Source organism: Clarias gariepinus, chromosome 16 (genome assembly GCF_024256425.1).
Source record: "Clarias gariepinus isolate MV-2021 ecotype Netherlands chromosome 16, CGAR_prim_01v2, whole genome shotgun sequence".
Lineage (NCBI taxonomy): Eukaryota > Metazoa > Chordata > Actinopteri > Siluriformes > Clariidae > Clarias > Clarias gariepinus.
The window spans coordinates 15,963,766-15,981,458 of record NC_071115.1 but is presented as its reverse complement, the minus strand read 5'-3'; the positions used below and the strand labels follow the sequence as shown (position 1 = coordinate 15,981,458).

General features: G+C 40.0%; 1 protein-coding gene and 2 non-coding genes across 4 annotated transcripts; all 3 read left to right on the top strand.

The window, feature by feature from the left end:
- Positions 1-16,986, top strand: tnpo2a (transportin 2a). 2 transcript variants are annotated; one of them, XM_053514383.1, is made up of 26 exons: positions 1-131; positions 2,282-2,381; positions 3,365-3,440; positions 3,523-3,672; positions 3,998-4,104; positions 4,675-4,808; positions 4,927-5,008; positions 5,095-5,217; positions 5,292-5,410; positions 8,064-8,124; positions 8,707-8,878; positions 9,577-9,729; positions 9,953-10,178; positions 11,442-11,613; positions 11,772-11,858; positions 11,967-12,074; positions 12,526-12,684; positions 13,363-13,450; positions 13,633-13,731; positions 14,442-14,477; positions 14,631-14,726; positions 14,874-14,949; positions 15,099-15,198; positions 15,947-16,021; positions 16,120-16,263; positions 16,878-16,986. In XM_053514383.1, exons 2-25 carry the CDS (start codon positions 2,283-2,285, stop codon positions 16,225-16,227), a joined length of 2,706 nt encoding a protein of 901 aa, XP_053370358.1. In that variant the 5' UTR covers positions 1-131; position 2,282; the 3' UTR covers positions 16,228-16,263; positions 16,878-16,986. The 2 variants fall into 2 exon arrangements, with proteins under 2 accessions (XP_053370358.1, XP_053370359.1); XM_053514384.1 differs by lacking the exon at positions 14,442-14,477 and having other exon boundaries at positions 2-131.
- On the top strand, positions 7,143-7,210 carry LOC128545134 (small nucleolar RNA SNORD41). Its single transcript, XR_008365847.1, has one exon. It is a non-coding gene; the product is annotated as a small nucleolar RNA SNORD41 (small nucleolar RNA).
- Positions 8,231-8,301, top strand: LOC128545133 (small nucleolar RNA SNORD41). Its single transcript, XR_008365846.1, has one exon. It is a non-coding gene; the product is annotated as a small nucleolar RNA SNORD41 (small nucleolar RNA).
- Positions 16,987-17,693: the final 707 nt, after the last annotated feature.

The following is a 17,693-nucleotide window of genomic DNA, read 5'->3' as shown; positions in this document are numbered from 1 at the left end:
GCTATAAGCGCTTCCGGCTCGAAGGCTTTGTGAGCGCGGCGTGTTTAGACTGCGGCGCTGTGCGGCTTCATTCGCTATCACACTGTTGCATGCGTCCTTTTCGGCTCAACAGGCCTCTGCGTACAGTGTCTGTAAGTATGTCTAAATAAAACCGTGTGCGAGTATACGCGGCTAATCGAACGGTAGTTAGTGGAGTAACGCTGAGTAAGGAGGCGAGTGGAGGCGTCGTCGTGTTAAAGTCAAACTTCGCACGGAGCTGAGTAATCGAATCCGGTTAGCAGTGAAGCTAACGCGGCTGTGGCTTTGCGGCGGCTCGCCTCGACTTTAAGCTTCTCTGGTACAGCGCAGTTTGTATTTGTGGTAATAAATACATGTTTACTCGACGCGACGTTTCCTGATATAAAATTTCAAACGGGTGTTGAGTTCCTCCTGCGGCTCGTAGCTCTAACCGCGCCGGCCTGGTGCTCCCGAGCTCAGCTCCTCCACATGGTCTCCGGCGCACTGCGAGGCCGCTGCGCTAGCTATCATGCTTAGTAGCAGAGCTACGACACCGGGATAACGGCTGCCTCTTTTAAACATATCGTGTAATAACGAGCTTAACGTCTAATTAACGTGAATTAATAAACATGTACCACTGTATTTAACTAACCAGGGAGCAAAATAATAATATAATATAAAAAAACGCGAGTTCTGCTAATTAGGTAGGATAACTAGCTAACGTTATTCGCTAAATGTTTAATATTTAGATTTATTGAAAAACTCTTTTTTTTAAATTGCGCTTTAGTTATGCAGCGGTGAATAATTCTTCGCCAGATGTGCTCTTGTGTAAGCAGTTCAGTCCTCTAACACTCGCTCAGGTGGGAAATAAAGCGAGGCTACGTTGCTAAGCTAGCAGCCGGTATCGGCTAATCAGGCGGCACGCTGTTCCTCGGGGATTAAAGTCATCCTGGGGCATTGGGTTTATCCCCAAATCCTCCAGCGGTGATGAAGTGAAGAGCAGCCGGCTGTACACTGACACATCTACCGCGCAGTGCCGTCTGTCTCATCCGCGGCCTTCCTCTCCATCGTCCATCACGCTAGCAGGTCGTTTGGGAAATCACGTAGTTCGTTCAGGTTCGCTTTGATTTGCTCCTTTAGACCCCAAGTGTGTAGTCCAGTGGTTAAGACATTTGGCTACTGATCAGAAAGTTCTAGGTTCAAACCCCACCACCTAGTTACCACCGTGTGGGCCCTTGAACAAGGCCCTTAACCCTGAACTAATCAAATGTACCAGGTGGTATCATAAAGTTCCAAGATTAGCTCTGTTTACAAGAATGTCCTGTATTACATATTATTTACTTATTAATACAGTGGTATCTCTGGTACGAATTTAATTTTGTCCCGAGCCGAGTTCCTATGGATATATTGGTGGTAATTGCGTGGCTGGAACGGATTATCTGCATTTACATCATTTCCTATGGGAAAATGCGCTTTGCAATTTCACGTTAGGAACTCGCCTCCGGATCAGATTAAATTTGTATGTCGAGGTACCACTGGGCTTAATTATTTTCTGCCGAGAAAGTGGATGTGGAATTTCTCAGATGTTCATACACAAGTTGCCTACATTTTCGGTGGTTTGGGCTCAGTGAAGGTCTTCCTGATCTCCCTTCGTGTTCCAGTGATTATGTTTTGCTCTTAAAGCGTGCATGCCACTCAAAACACCTCGAGCGACTCATTGCGGCATCGTCGTAACCTTGTCGAATCATGTCGAACATCTCTGTGGCACCAGATTTCACTTGCTGTTGCTGGGGCTTGAACCGCCAACCTTCTTATCATTAATACAGTGTCTTAACCATTTGAGCCTGATGGTAGCAAAAGAAAGCAAATGTACCCAGGTCAATGTTTAGAATGCAACATTAGTGCTATTGGTCCCTTATGTGTATGCGCCAATCTCTCACTTGAACTGCACACGCATGGGTATGGGGCGAGCGTTCATAAAATTGTCCAAGATGTCAAAAGTAATGGGCACCGTGTAAAGATTGACTCCATTGTACTTGTTTATTGACAGATCACAGACCTACTAGGTGCATACCTCAAACATCTGTACACGGCCCTTGGGTACAGAACATCACTAATGTGGAAGTTTTGGATATACCAAACGAATGAAAATGTAAATCTAATGTAAATTGAGTTGGGTTTTGTCGAGAGCAGAGAATACCTTTAAATTTGCTGGCCGTGCATCAAGATACTTCACGATTGGGACATGGTTCTTAGGTTTCTGTTTGTGTGTTTGTGTGTGTAGGATGGAGTGGCAGCCAGATGAACAAGGACTCCAGCAGGTCCTTCAGCTCCTGAAAGACTCTCAGTCTCCTAACACAGCAACACAGAGAGCTGTGCAGCAAGTATCCTGCTCAATGGAAAACTGTTCCTTGTGTAATAACTTGAAGTGGTTCATTGTGTATGTAAGGTTCAGTGATATTTTGCGTAAGCAGTCCAGGACAAAAAGGTGTAAATGTTTGTGGTTACCTGATGGATAATTAGGTTCAAGAACTAAGTATGATGATAAAGCCATGAGTGAAAAGCTTAATTTGGATGCATTTGTTTAAATGTAATGCAGTTCAGGGATGTGCCGCACCTTGATGCTGTAACTACTTGTATATTGTGTGTTAAGAGTAGATAAATACACTAACTAGACTTATAATAATATATGTATGTGTGAAGATAGCCAACATACGGCTATAGTAAGAGCTTTTGGTGAAAGCGAATAAATCATCCTGTCTCAGTGTTTCTCTCCTTGGTAGCATTACCAGGGGTGAGATGGGCACAGTGGGGTGTTCTGCTCAAAAGTGCATTAGGTAGTCAGGAAGTGGGATTGTTTTTAACCTAATTTGCATTTGGCATCCACTTCCTGTTTTAATATGCAAATCAGCTTAAGACATAACCAAATTTCTGTGATTTTTCTTGTTCATGCCAAAGACAAAAAAAATCTTGACTATTAGGTTGTTATGGAGTACTATACTCAGAGGGGTTTTCAGATGTGGTTTGCCAAGCCTAATGTTTTTATACAAAAATGCCGAATTGGTTTAAAGGATTGCAGTTTCTTTTATTGCGTCTTTGCGCTTTATTTAGTCCTGATTTAATGTACACAATTCAACTAGGTAAGTTTGTCTGGGTATGATGCTTTTCTTTCATTTTCATTTATTATTTTAAGCATCATCTCTATCTCTTGTAAATGCATTTAACATTTTGTCTGCACGCACACAGGAAACACCCTAATTCACAATCTCTTACAGTGGTGCAGCTGGTGCACTGAGGAACAAGCAGGTTTACCTTGCTTGCCTCATGGGCATCTCTCTATACTGTATTTCCTTAACCATGTTGTCAGAAACTAGAACAGCTGAACCAGTTTCCAGACTTTAACAACTATCTCATCTTTGTCTTGACACGACTGAAATCTGAGGGTAAGTTCTGTTTTTGTGCCTTTTTTTCCTTTTGTTCTCCTCACATTTTATGGTTAACCTGCATATTCTTTACTCCACGCAGATGAGCCGACACGTTCGCTGAGCGGTCTGATTCTAAAGAACAACGTAAAAGCTCACTATCAGAATTTCCCTCCAGCAGTGGCAGATTTCATCAAGCAGGAATGTCTGAGCAACATCGGGGACCCCTCTCCCCTCATTCGTGCCACAATTGGTATGTCTTCTGTGCCAAAAATGTGAAGCTCTGTATTTCTTAACATGGTTCTGTCTACTGGAGTTTCCACCTTTTTAAACCATTTTTCCTTTGTATTACTGATGTATGTTCTTTGTGTTTAAAACATCATATTCTAAATATAAGAACCTGATAAAGATGTGGTGTTGAATTGCTTTCGTCTGCCAGAGGGATACATAATATGCTTCTTAATAATTTATTTACATGGCTGAAAGGTGTAATAAAAATGACTCTTGCATTTGCTGAGCTCCATGCTCAAAAAATAGTGCCATGCTGATAAAGGCATCTAATGGCGTCTCCCACGCAGGTATCCTGATCACAACCATTGCCTCTAAAGGGGAGCTGCAGACATGGCCTGAGCTGCTGCCTCAGCTCTGCAACCTACTCAACTCTGAGGATTACAACACCTGCGAGGTTTGCACTTGTTTTTAGAGTCTATTATTTCTTATTTTGTGTACAACTTGAGGGATGTTAAAAGCTGTCTGTAAAGCTCATCACAAGGCCCTGACTGAGGTTTAGCTTGTATCATGTCTTTAACTGTAGTGGTGGTATTTGTAATACCTGAGCTAAAGACATTGCATATTTTTAATGCTGCTGGCTCGGGTTGCCAGGAGCTAATCAAAGCCAGCCTGGGGCAGGAGAGATCAATTGGTGAAGCATTACCACCCTTGAAAAAGGAGAAGGGGCGGGATCGAAATCCCATCAGTTAAATAGAGCAAGACTGCACAAAGACTTCTTTAAAAATATAGCCACATTAGATCATTTTGTGGCATTAAGAAATCGATCGCTGTATAATAGTGTCTCATGGTTGTTAAATAGAATTATCTTTGTCCACAAAAAATAATGTACAACATTCTATGTGCCACAGACAGTAATCTTAAATACAACATAATACAGTTGGTGTAGACAATGACTCTTTATAAAACATTTTAAGACTTGTAGTAACACAGGTTGCCTCTGCTCTATCTTTTCCTGTGTGCCCAGGGGTCATTTGGTGCCCTGCAGAAGATATGTGAGGACTCATCTGAGCTGCTGGATAGTGATGCCTTGAACAGACCTCTGAACATCATGATCCCTAAATTCCTTCAGTTCTTCAAGCACTGTAGTCCTAAGATCAGGTAAATCACAGAGATCGACCACATCTGTTTCATCATAAATCTTAACAGAACTGTGATGCATCTATTACACAGGTGATTATTATTATTTTTATAACATTTGGATTTTCTGCTTACACAGATCTCACGCTATTGCTTGCGTGAACCAGTTCATCATTGGTCGAGCTCAAGCTCTGATGGACAATATCGACACCTTTATCGAGGTAACATTTCTTTTAGGTTTAATATGTTGGTTGGTTTTCTGACTGCTGTGTTTCACGTCTGACTTGTCTTTTCTGTGGTGCGACAGAGTCTGTTTGCGCTGGCTGCAGATGAAGACTCTGAGGTGAGGAAGAACGTTTGTCGAGCGCTGGTCATGCTGCTTGAGGTCCGAATCGACCGCCTTATTCCACACATGCACAGCATTGTTCAGGTAAGCCCTATCCTTGTAGTAGATGTGAAATGACGATCACAAACCTTTATTTATTTATGTTTTTGCAATTTCAGTACATGCTACAGCGCACACAGGACCCAGATGAGAACGTAGCTCTGGAGGCTTGTGAGTTTTGGCTCACTCTGGCTGAGCAGCCCATCTGTAAAGAAGTTCTGTCAGGACATCTGGTTCAGTGAGTCATCAGTGTGTAATATATTATAGGCTTAAATGAGTATATTTAGAAATTAGCTAACCTGGCTCTCCTGGAAATCAGAACCCTCATCCTCTTGTGGCTAAGGGCTACTGATGCTTCTGTAAGAAAATGATGTCCAGACAGCGATGCCAACATCTACAGTGTGTCTGTAACATTACACATTTTGTAAAATACTGATGGCAGAGACAGGTTTTTTTTTGTCATTTAGGGGATTTGTTTTTTAGAGGTTTTGAAGGGAGCCTGTTTTTAAGCAGAATGTCTCAAGCGTTCTAGCTAGCATTAGCACTGATATGATTGAACAAACGCAGTAGTAATAATACAAGATGGTGGGTCTTGACTTTCCGCTTGGCTGGTGCCTTTCCTTTTTAAATGCAAAGCGCACTCCTTTGCATAAGGTTTAGGTCTGTGGAAACACTGCCAACACATGCTGAGACAGAATAGTCCCTGTTGCAACATGGGCTGTGTTTACACTGTTCCGACAAAAGTGACCCTTATCTGATTTACTGACACATTTTTTCCCCCCTTCCCCTGTTGGGTTGTTCATGTATGATTTTCCAACATAACCTGTACATCTCTGAACAGATCATGCTCTTAATCTGACATGTTCACTGGAACCTTGGCATGTCTTTAGTTTCTTTCAGTCGTGCTTTTAACTTTTAGCCTTCCTTTGCCACTAGTCAGGTTTGCCGATTAGTCGTTTTTTACTATTTTTTTTTCTTCACTACCAGTGCAGTTGCATTATGTGTCTTTAAACTTTTCTCCCAATTATGTTTTGCAGCCACCGCCCTAATCTCTAAATGTTTAACGCTATTCTGTTAAGTATAGACGCTACATCTGAAGCACGTGCACAGACCCATAACACTCGCATTATTTTTTGCTGCTATTACTTTTATCTATCTAAATAAAACTAAAGGATGCTTTGCTGGTAAAATTAAATAATAGCATAGCAGCTATTAACTAAAGAATCCTTAAGTTTTATTTAGAATAGATAATGGGAAATAGCTGTGCTGTGCATTTATTATTATAATTTTTTTTATTGGTTCACTTGCATGTCATGAGCTTTACTATTCAAATAATTGGATCCTTGAGTGCTTACATCAATGCATAGAAATTTTAACTTGAACGTATGAATTATTCCTTCTTTTTTTGGAGAGAAAAAAGTGGACAGAGCATTTTTCTAGTATACTGCGGTAGCCCTACACCGTTACCTCACTGTTCTGTCACTGAATTGTATCATCTTTCGTAGCACGAAATTGTCTGATTGACCAATTTGTCTGTTCAGACTGTGCTTCAGATCTGTATTTCGGACTGCTTGTTAAAGTGCTCCAAATCGCACTTGAAAAGATCAGATTCCATGTGGTTAGGGATGTTCACATAGATATGTAAATCAAATCTGAGTCGCGTATAGGCAAAAAAAAAATCTAACATGGGTCACTTCGGCTTGTAGTGTGAACATGACCTAACAAGGTTATATCATGGTAAAATAGCGCAGTCATTGTGATGCTTTCTCAATTACAGAGCAAAACCTACTTATTAATACACATTTCATCTTTAATCTGAAACAGGCCATACTGAATTAAGAACTAAACATTGTGTGAGAATAGACCATAGAGAAGATTGTCCATAAAGGAGTTTACTAGCATAAAAAGTGGCTGAGAGGCGTTCTGGGTGGTGACAGGTAAAGTGTAGATCTTACATTCATCCTGTTACCATGGAGATGATGACACCCAAGTCCTTGACTGTTGGTGATGCTTTATGTATTCATACTGTCTGATCCACTGCAGCCCGGTGTCTCTCAGCCAACCTTCATGTGACCGGAGTACTAGAAAGTTTATTTCAGTGCTTTCCTGGTGGCACAGTAGATTTTCCCCCATCTCCAGGACCTTGTGAGTTTGAACGTCAATGGTAATATAGCCACATATGGTTGAGTCCAATAAATCAAAATCAGTTGTGTTTTAAGAGATGAAGGGGTGGCATACTTTTTCCATGTCTGTAAATCAGTCACGGTAGCCAGTCATAAACAACTGCGATAACTCGGGTAGAAGTGGGTGAATAGCACTTTACTTGGTGCTTTTTGTTTTTTCCTGTTGATTTTACGTGGGTGGAGGTTTAAAATGTATCTGATTGCTTTCATGTGTCTAGGAGGGAGCACGTGATGATCCTCTGAGTACTGTTAGTCAGTTAGAAATTGGCCATTAGAAATAAAATCAAGTAGGGGTAAAGTATGGGTATTTTAGCATTCCTTACAGCATTTTCCTGTTACATTAGAGTGAGATTTAAAATCAATTATAGATATTAATACCCAAAAGATGCTTCATTGCTGGTTTTTCACAGAAGACTTGACTTACGCGTAGCACATTTACAGAAATGCACACATTGAAAAGGCCCCGTTTGTTTTTGTGGTACCAGATTGTGCGATTGAGTCATTACTCTTTCATATGCTATAAAATAAAGCTGTACAGACTACTTAAATGATCTCTGTATCTGGTATCTGTAAACTTGGCTAGGTGCTGTGAATATCAACTATGGGGTTGGATAGAGTATGAATTCAATTTATTTTTGCCTCCTGTGCAGCTGAGCAGCTGTTAGCAGAATAAATGCATTCAAGTATTTTAAATCTGCCTCCTTTTAGACTGATCCCAATCTTGGTTAATGGCATGAAGTACTCTGAAATCGACATCATTTTGCTGAAGGTAAGCACATTTTTCATTTAGTCCTAAACACGCACACCCCCTCCCCCCCAAAATCCCCATCCCATTTTCCACATCTAATTGCTTTTGTCTGGTTTATGGCCTGTCATTGGGAATGATGATATTTTTAATCTTGAGACTTATCTATGATGTTTCATGTATTCATACTGTCTGACCCAGAGGCCCCTTGTTTGCAGCTTGTTGGGTTTAATGTGTGTGTTTGTGGGAATGGAACCGTTTCTGTGCTGCTTAAGCAGACTGTTAAGTATTACAGCTAATGTAATCTTACTGTGTGGGCGGAAGGTGTGATTTCTCTTAACTCGCTCGTCATGCATCTCAGGCGGCTTTGTTGAAAAACGGTCACACAGTTAAATTTAGAACTCGCTTTTCATTTACGAATTTGAATAAATAATTTAATCCACAGTTTTATTCTTGACGCATTCCTGTGTTGATGTTTGTTTTAGACTGGCGAGGAAATAGTATGATTTGAAAATGCAGCAGTCGTAACTTGGTTGTGTGAAAGAAGACTGTTTAGGTCACCATAAAGCCTTTCAGTTCTAATCTGCTGTTTGTTTGACCTTGGAGGGTGATGTCGAGGAGGACGAGGCTGTTCCGGACAGTGAGCAAGACATTAAACCGCGTTTCCACAAGTCTCGCACAGTCACGCTGCAGCACGAGGGAGGCGAAGGAGAGGAGGGGGAGGACATTGACGAAGATGATGATGACGATGACGACACTCTGTCTGACTGGAATCTACGTAAGTGCTCACACCTACCCTTCTCAGGTTACGTTTTCTTACTCGTATTTCTTTGCATTTGTAAGAGGAAAGTGCATCCGTTTTTAGGTAAGAGATGTTTACACAGCATTAGTTAGTGTGTAGTGATGGAAGCTTATGAATAAACGTTATATGACGTGGTGAGAGCCTTGCTGGATTGAGTGGAGGTGACGATAAGCTATACCTTGACTGTCCATGATGTTGAAGTATTCATACTGTCTGATCCACTGTGAGCCCAGTGAGGCAAAACCACACGTTCCAGACTCATTTTGCCTTAAGCTGAAATAATTATATTGATGCGTTTTAGTAATGAGTGCCTTTTCAACACCCGAGGACATTGAACATGTATGGTAACTCAAAACAGCAAATTATAAAGAATTAAGAACAAAACCAAAAACCACCGCAATTAAGTTAAAAATAAAAATAGATTAATCAGTAGAAGTTGAAATAACATATGTAGAAGTCATATGAATAACTAATACATTTTAAACTGTTAGTTATACATAAAGTAATGAGTAATTGGGATTTAACCAAAAATATTACTAAATTACACCGGCTTGAAGCATAATATATTTGAAAGCATTCTTGTAGGGATATTTCTTTTGTGCAAGTTTAAACTGTTAAAACGATATTGTTTAAAAGAAATAGATACAGAATGAGCATCATTTATTTATTTTTAGGTAAATGCTCAGCTGCAGCTCTGGATGTTTTGGCGAATGTGTTTCGGGATGAACTGCTGCCCCACCTGCTCCCTCTGCTCAAAGACCTGCTGTTTCACCCAGATTGGGTGATCAAGGAGTCCGGCATCCTGGTCCTCGGGGCCATTGCTGAGGGTAATCAAATTTGCTATCCAGTTATTTAACATGCAGATTTTATATATAATATATATATATATATATATATATATATATATATATATATATATATATATATAATTTTTTTTTTTTTTTTTTTTTTTGCCTTTCTAATTCTCAGATTGTAGCATACAGTTGTTTTAACTGAGTAAGCAGAACTTCCCACTTATTATTTTCTGTGTTTATACTTTCCCCTGTATAGGGTGTGTCCAGGGAATGGTTCCCTACCTGCCAGAGTTGATTCCTCACCTAATTCAGTGTCTGTGTGATAAGAAAGCTCTGGTTCGCTCCATTGCTTGCTGGACGCTGAGCCGCTACGCTCACTGGGTGGTGAGCCAGCCGCCTGACGCCTACCTCAAACCCCTCATGACGGAGCTGCTGAAACGCATTCTTGATGGCAATAAGAGGGTGCAGGAGGCCGCCTGCAGGTATGTGTGAAAAAGAAACAATAGGAGCAATTACTATGTAGATTTTAGACAATCAAGTTATAGTTGAACAAGAAATGATGAATGTGCTTTGTTCTAAAGCTGCACTATTTAGGCCAAAATAATTATCAAGATTATGTGAACGTAACACTTTTATATTAGTTATTCATGCTATATGCTTTATTTCACTTGCATGATTTTTTTTTTTATATATATATATATAGTAATGTAATGCCATACACAGGTTCCCATACTACACTGCCAAAAATAAATGTGTGCGTGGCTGTTTGATTTGCATGCAGAGCTCTTCTAAATCCTTGCGGTGTTTCTCATTTGCACTTAACTAACTTTGACATTATTCTAGTGTCATACTTTTGCTTCCAGTTCCATTGGCAGGACATGTGTTTTCAGTGTCGTTTAGGATTTATTTGTTTTAAGACGCATTAAATTGTGAGCTTGCAGATGACATTGTGCTTTGTAGCGAGAGCAGGGAACAGGTTAAGGAAATTCTAGAGAGATGGAGGTACGCTCTAGAAAGCAAAGGAATAACGGTTAGCCATAGCAAGACAGAATACATTTGTGTGAATGATAAATGGTGACCTGTGAAGTGGAATGGTGAGGCTACAGGGAGCAGAGGTAAAGAGGGTGCAGGACTTTAAGTACTTAGGGTCAGCAGTCCAGAGTAACAGAGTGTAGAAAGGAGGTGAAGAGGCGGGTACAGGCAGGTTGAAATGGGGGAAAAGTGTCAGGTGAGTTATGTGACAAGGGTATCAGCAAGAATGAAAGGGAAGGTGTTCAAGACAGTGGTGAGACCAGCGGTGCACTACGGCTTAGAGACAGTGAGTCAGTGTTGGAGGTAGCAGAGATGAAGATGTTCAGGTTCTTTTTGGGAGTGACAAGGATGGATAGGATCAAGAATGAGTTTATCAGAGGGACAACCCACGTTAGAGGTTTTGGAGATAAAGTCAGAGGCCAGATTGAGGTGTTTTGGACATGTTCAGAGGAGAGATTGTGACTATATCGGTAGAAGGATGCTGACAGGCAGGAAGTCTAAAGGAAGACCAAAGAGGAGATTTATGGATGCAGTGAGGGAGAACATGAAGTTAGTTGGGGTGAAAGAAGAGGAAGTGGAGGAGAGGGTTAGATGGAGGCAGATGATTTGATGTGGCAACCCCTAAAGGGAACAGCCGAAAGACAAAGAAGAAAGTGCGAGCTTGACTTAATCCATATCCTAGAAGCCTTGCTCATGTTTCCTTTTTCTTACAGCGCGTTTGCAACTCTGGAGGAGGAGGCTTGCACAGAACTTGTTCCCTATCTTGGCTTTATTTTGGATACACTGGTCTTCGCTTTTGGGAAATACCAGCACAAAAACCTGCTCATTCTGTATGATGCCATTGGGACACTGGCTGATTCTGTGGGACATCATCTCAACCAGCCTGTAGGTTTTCAGCACTTGTCTTAAGGATCTCTCATAAAAAAAAAATAAATAAATAAATAAAATATATATATATCTTGGTTTATATGCTGCATTTTTATCTCCAAATTATTAATCGCTTAAACTTATAAATTTGCTATGTTTATTTTACTTTCTTTTAGGAATATATTCAGAAACTGATGCCCCCTCTGATCCAGAAATGGAATGAGCTGAAAGATGAGGACAAGGATCTGTTCCCCTTGTTGGAGGTAAGGACATTATTATGGGATAAATTAAATGCTTTATTTAATTAAATACAATGTCGCATATTGCTCAGTGGTAATATTTTTGGTGAGATCCTCTCTCTTGTTCTCTAGTGTCTCTCATCAGTGGCCACAGCTCTACAGAGTGGCTTCCTGCCCTACTGTGAACCAGTGTATCAGCGCTGTGTCACTCTGGTGCAGAAAACCCTCGCTCAGGCAATGGTGAAAGCATGCACATGACCACAAACACTCAGACTGTGTAGTTAAAATAGTTAGTGGTATGTTGGTAATATTAGCTCTGCTGTGTCCCAGTAAAGTATAGCCATTGATGTAATACCTGAAAACTCTGTAGTCGCAATTTATCAGAAGTATGTGTAGTGTAGTAATTTGTTCTATATATATATATATATATATATATAAAAATGTATGTATAGTTTTATTAAACCTGAGTTTGCTTTACAGTGGAACCAAATACTATTGCAAAAAAGGTTATGTAGTCATGTTTACCAATAAAGGTCTAGTAGAACATGTTGTATTTGTGGTTTACATTTGAGGAACTCGACAAACTTTATTTAAAATAACTGAATAGATGATAAATCCTTTACTTTTTTTGTGTATGGAATTTTTATTTTAAATAAGTGAGCACTTCCTTATCCGTCTTTCATCCTTGTAGATGTATAACCAGCATCCAGAGCAGTACGAGGCTCCTGATAAAGACTTCATGATTGTGGCCTTGGATCTCCTGAGTGGCTTGGCCGAGGGCCTGGGAGGACACGTTGAGAGACTCGTGGCTCGCAGCAACATCATGACCCTCCTCTTCCAGTGCATGCAGGTACCCAAGAGACAAAACCACAAGTGTGTGGAATTTCCTTCGGGAACAATCAAGTATCTGAAGTGTCTGTCTATCTGTATAAGAGAGGTGTGATTTAATCAATTATACAGTTTAATTAATCTTAAATCTTAATCACACACTGAATTATTTAGTACACTTTCTCATGTATAATTCTTGTCTAATTAAAAATACCACAATTTTCGCAAAAAAATTAAAATGCGTTCATGTTATCCATTTTACCCCAGTCACTTTTGATTTTATGAGCAATTAATGCAATACTACCACCTATTGAAGTGGAGTCTGGTGCAGAAAAACTAATTGGGGGGACAAACTAATTGTTGAGTTATGACATTTAAAAAGAATAATAAAATCTGCACAAGTTACTTATCAAGTGAATCAAACATGAGCATGGAGATGCCGTACCCAATAGGTGTTTCCTGTTTCAGTGAGAAGAGGGCATTAAGAAGACTTTAATGGTTTATAATCAGTAGGAAATATAGCTGTTTTATCACAAATTAAACAAAAGTTAATACTATCGCATCAAATTAATTTGCAAATTGCACTGCTCAAAAATCTAACTAAAATCGCCTCGACAGTCTCCCTGCGATCACAGCTTGTGTACGTTTGTGTATGCATGCACGCATGTATGTATGTGTAGTTAAAATATTTTCTCTGTAGGACACTATGCCAGAGGTGAGGCAGAGCTCATTTGCGCTGTTGGGAGACCTAACCAAGGCCTGCTTCCTTCATGTCAAACCCTGCATCTGTGAGTTCTGCCTGGGCAATTGCTCTCTAAATGCTATAAATCATTGGCAGAAGGTTTTATACCACACCCGTGTACAGAGTGTTGGGGATGTTCAATGACTATAATCTAAATTCTTTTTATTAAATATAAATCTTTTTCTTTATTTATTTGTGTATATATGTATATGTGTATGTTTTCTTCAGCTGAGTTCATGCCTATTTTGGGGTTAAACCTAAATCCAGAGTTCATTTCTGTGTGTAATAACGCCACCTGGGCCATCGGCGAGATCTCCATACAGATGGGTGAGTTTGAATGCATTTTGTAATACTGGTGGTTACCATTAAGCAAGTTTTAAATATCCGTGTGACAGGAATGGAAATCCCATCTACCTAAACTTTGGTTATATAATAATAAATGCAGATTTTACACATAACTGTTTTAGTCTTGGGACAAAACGGGTATGGGAGAAATCTGTGCTCTTTTCACACTGGAGCCTCGGTGAAAAGCAGTTTACGTTGCTTGTGCTTTGCTTTTTATATTCATTCATTTATTTAATTATTCATTTATTTATTTATTTGAACCCATGCATGACCAGCCAGAAGCTTTAAGTTAAATGACTTATCAAATTATGACTTGGTGATGCCACAGCCAAATTTTACCAGAATTTTTTTTAAAAATAAAATTTCAGTACAGTGTCTAGTCTTAGTCTACAGCTCCTCCCCCCATGTTTGATGTGAACGTTTACTTAAAGCTCCTGATATGTATGTGTATGTTTTTATGTATCACGCTTCTCGCACAAGATTGGTATGATTGCCTCGAATAGGTGTGCATGAGTTTCTAATAATGTAGTAAGTTTGTGTATTTCTCGAAGGAATGTTAATATAAAATTGTCATTAGCTTTTGAGAAACCTGCTAGGACAACTTTTGCTAGGCATCTTGCGTGTGTGCGCACATTCGTTTTTTGCATGCCAGGCTGCAGGCAGGCTAGTGACAGTGTTTGGTATCTCTGCAGGGTCAGGTGACAGGAAGCAGGGAGGTGATTGTACAGGTGAGATAGGAAGGACGTTGATGTGACAACAGACTGCTGTACTTTACTTGAGATGAATAACCCTAGTGATTAGTGGTACCTAGTTTTGGTTGGATGCTTTCCTCTATCCCATGTTTACTGTGTCTCTAAGCTGTTTTTCTCTTGTGGTCTCAGGTGCAGAGATGGAGCCATATGTGGGACTGGTGCTTAACAACCTGGTGGAGATTATAAATAGACCCAATACCCCCAAGACCCTGCTGGAGAACACGGGTATGACTGTCACAGAGTGACTTCTGGTTTCCTTCTGTGCCACGCTGACATCTTATAATGAACTGTAATACAGGCACAGAAAAACAATCAAAGCTGTGGACTTTCACATTTATATTATACTTTTTTTTTTATTCTCTTCTGAAACAGCCATCACAATTGGTCGGCTGGGATACGTTTGTCCTCAGGAGGTGGCACCCATGCTGCCTCAGTTCATACGACCATGGTGAGTCTTTTAACCCTGCCTTCCTAATCCTACCTTCCATGTAACACATGGATATTTGATTTTTTTACATTTGATTATTAATATATCTTTGTTTACTTATTTATTTTTTACACAAATTTTTTTACACAATTAAATTTTCTGTAATTCAGGTGTCAGTCGCTCCGAAACATCAGGGACAATGAGGAAAAAGATTCGGCCTTCAGAGGCATTTGTTTAATGATTGGGGTAAATCCTGGAGGTGTGGTGCAGGTAAATAAACATTTACTAATGATTGTCAATGCAATTTAATTTTTATTTTTTTATTAACTTCCAGAAACAAAATGAAGCACGGTTTAACAAAGTGAAAAAGATATGTTTAAGGAAGCCAAACATGTAACCCACTGAGGAACCACACTTAAACCAGCCTGTAACCAGCATGGTCTTTACACATTTATTAACAGCAGCAAAGGCAGTTCTATGGAAACGTAGTTCAACAAAATGAACATTGCGATCTTGCTTGTAATGGCACTGACCAGTAGGTTATTACAAAAAAAATAAGAAAAAGCTGGAAATATTATAGTTGGTGTGCCAACTTTTTGCATGGCACAGGTGCCCACAAATACTTTAAACTTGTTTGATTTTACCATTCTACATAGGTCATGATAAAATAATTACCGCTTCTACAAAGATTTGACATGATGAAATGTTTAGACTTGGAGGTGGTTATAGGGCCTTAACATTTCCATTTCTTGTTATTTTTTTTCCCAAAAATGATACAAGGATTGTCTGCTAATGTTGCTGCCCTTAATTATGTTGTATCTGTCCTCAATTCTTGAATTCTAAATGCTCCAAATGCCTCATAAGGGTAGACTTGCTACTACTGTAATGTTTGCTCCTTCCGTGTGCCATTGCTCTGTAATTAGCAGTAAGGATTCGGATGTCTGGCTATGTGTTATTGCAAATGAATAAAAGTCTTTTTATTCTGAAAGTTAACCCCCAGTGTGTGTGTTTCATACAGGACTTCATTTTTTTCTGTGATGCTGTGGCATCCTGGGTGAACCCAAAAGAAGACCTCAGAGACATGTTTTACAAGGTAAGCATAAAAAATGAGTATAAAATTATATACATCATAAGTTTTTCCCCATTATGGCTCACTAAGGTGTGAATGCATGTTAATGTGATCTGTTGCAGATCTTGCATGGGTTCAAGGACCAGGTGGGAGAAGAGAACTGGCAGCAGTTCTGCGAGCAGTTCCCTCCACAGCTGAAGGAGCGGCTGTCGGCCTGCTACGGCGTTTAGACGTCCCTCCTCACTGACACAGGACACGCCTGTTAGGTATATCGGATATCTCCATGTTCGTGTTTTATTCAGATGTTATGAAATATAGCTGTATTTACTTGTGTAACTCATTTTCAGCCATTCTTTTTTTTTTTTTTTTTTTTTTTTTGATGTCGCTTGCATCCAGAGTTCAGTATTTAATGATGAGTGTGAACTGGATTTTGTTTTGGAAATTGGAAGCAAAGAAGGCATTCAGATACATGAAATGCCTCAGAAGTTATTCCTGAGTGAGCACTTTCGACTGATTGAATCCAATTATTGTTTAAACTGTGTTGCCAACAAGTGTGTGAATAGTTTAACTGTAGGATTATAGAGGAACTGTTTTATGCCTTAAATGCAAACATATTTAAGTTAAGAAATATATATTTTTTATTGACTGAATTTCAGTGTGGCAATACGTGTACTGCCACATAAAAGCATGAGTAACTTGATTTTTATTTTAATTAATTTAATTAACTTTTTTCCTTCCCCTCAGTGTCTAATAGATCTTTCTGGACAAATATTTTTAATAAGCATTACTTATGGGGATTTTTTTTCAGAGCCAATAATGCATGATAGTAACTTGTTATTGACATAACATTTAATTGTTTAATTTCCATCTTTTTCTCCAGGTTGAATCTCCGGGAGGGTCACTAGGGGAACTCATCCATGTGTGTGTATTGCCCTGCTGCTGGAGGGGGGAGGCTGGCACGACGATCATCCCTGCACCCTGTGTCTGTGTGAGGGAGGGTGGGAAGGGTGGGAGGGGGTTAGGGGGAGCCAACCTCTGCATCAAACGCTGCGGTTTAGCATCCCGCGCTCTGAGTAGGAATTTTAAATAAAAATGGAAGCAAAAAGGGATCTAGGCTGGGATAGAGGGAGGGAGGGAACTCGTAGGCAGGGCTTGCCACCTGATAACTCCACTGCTCTCTTCTTCTGCAGGAGAGCGATATCGGGAGGGGGGAGGCTGGGTGGCACCAATGCACCCACCAATAGTACAGTCTAGTCTAAGCCCTGGCACCTCAGCTAGACGCCTATAGCACACAAGCGCATTCAGTAGACCGGCACACTCGTTAGACAAGCTTAAGGCGACCTGTTGCCCGGGTGGTATTTCAATAATGCATACATACAAAAAAAAGACAATATCTTAAAAGATATTGGTTGACCACATCAATACTAAAATGACTTTTAACCACAGGGATTGTTGGCTAGAGGTAAGGCACGAGATATTTATAACAATAGGGAGATAAGTACTAGCACCTTTTAAAATATGTGATCATTACCAGTAAGTACAGTGCATATTGTCTCGCTTTCAAGGCTGTTGTCTTTGTAACCACTTTGCAGCTGGCACTGAAGGTTCATTATTCTCCTCGTCAGAGTGTTTCGTGTTGACCCTGATTCTGCTGTAACCAGAACAACCTTCAGGAACTGTAACTCTAGTGCTCACT

Excerpts from the sequence above, each read along its gene's own strand:
- tnpo2a (XM_053514383.1), top strand. The coding sequence starts at position 2,283 with ATGGAGTGGCAGCCAGATGAACAAGGACTCCAGCAGGTCCTTCAGCTC. Across the intron at positions 12,685-13,362 it reads TCCTCTTCCAGTGCATGCAG|GACACTATGCCAGAGGTGAG; the intron begins GTACCCAAGAGA and ends TTTTCTCTGTAG. Across the intron at positions 13,732-14,441 it reads CGAGATCTCCATACAGATGG|GGTCAGGTGACAGGAAGCAG; the intron begins GTGAGTTTGAAT and ends GTATCTCTGCAG.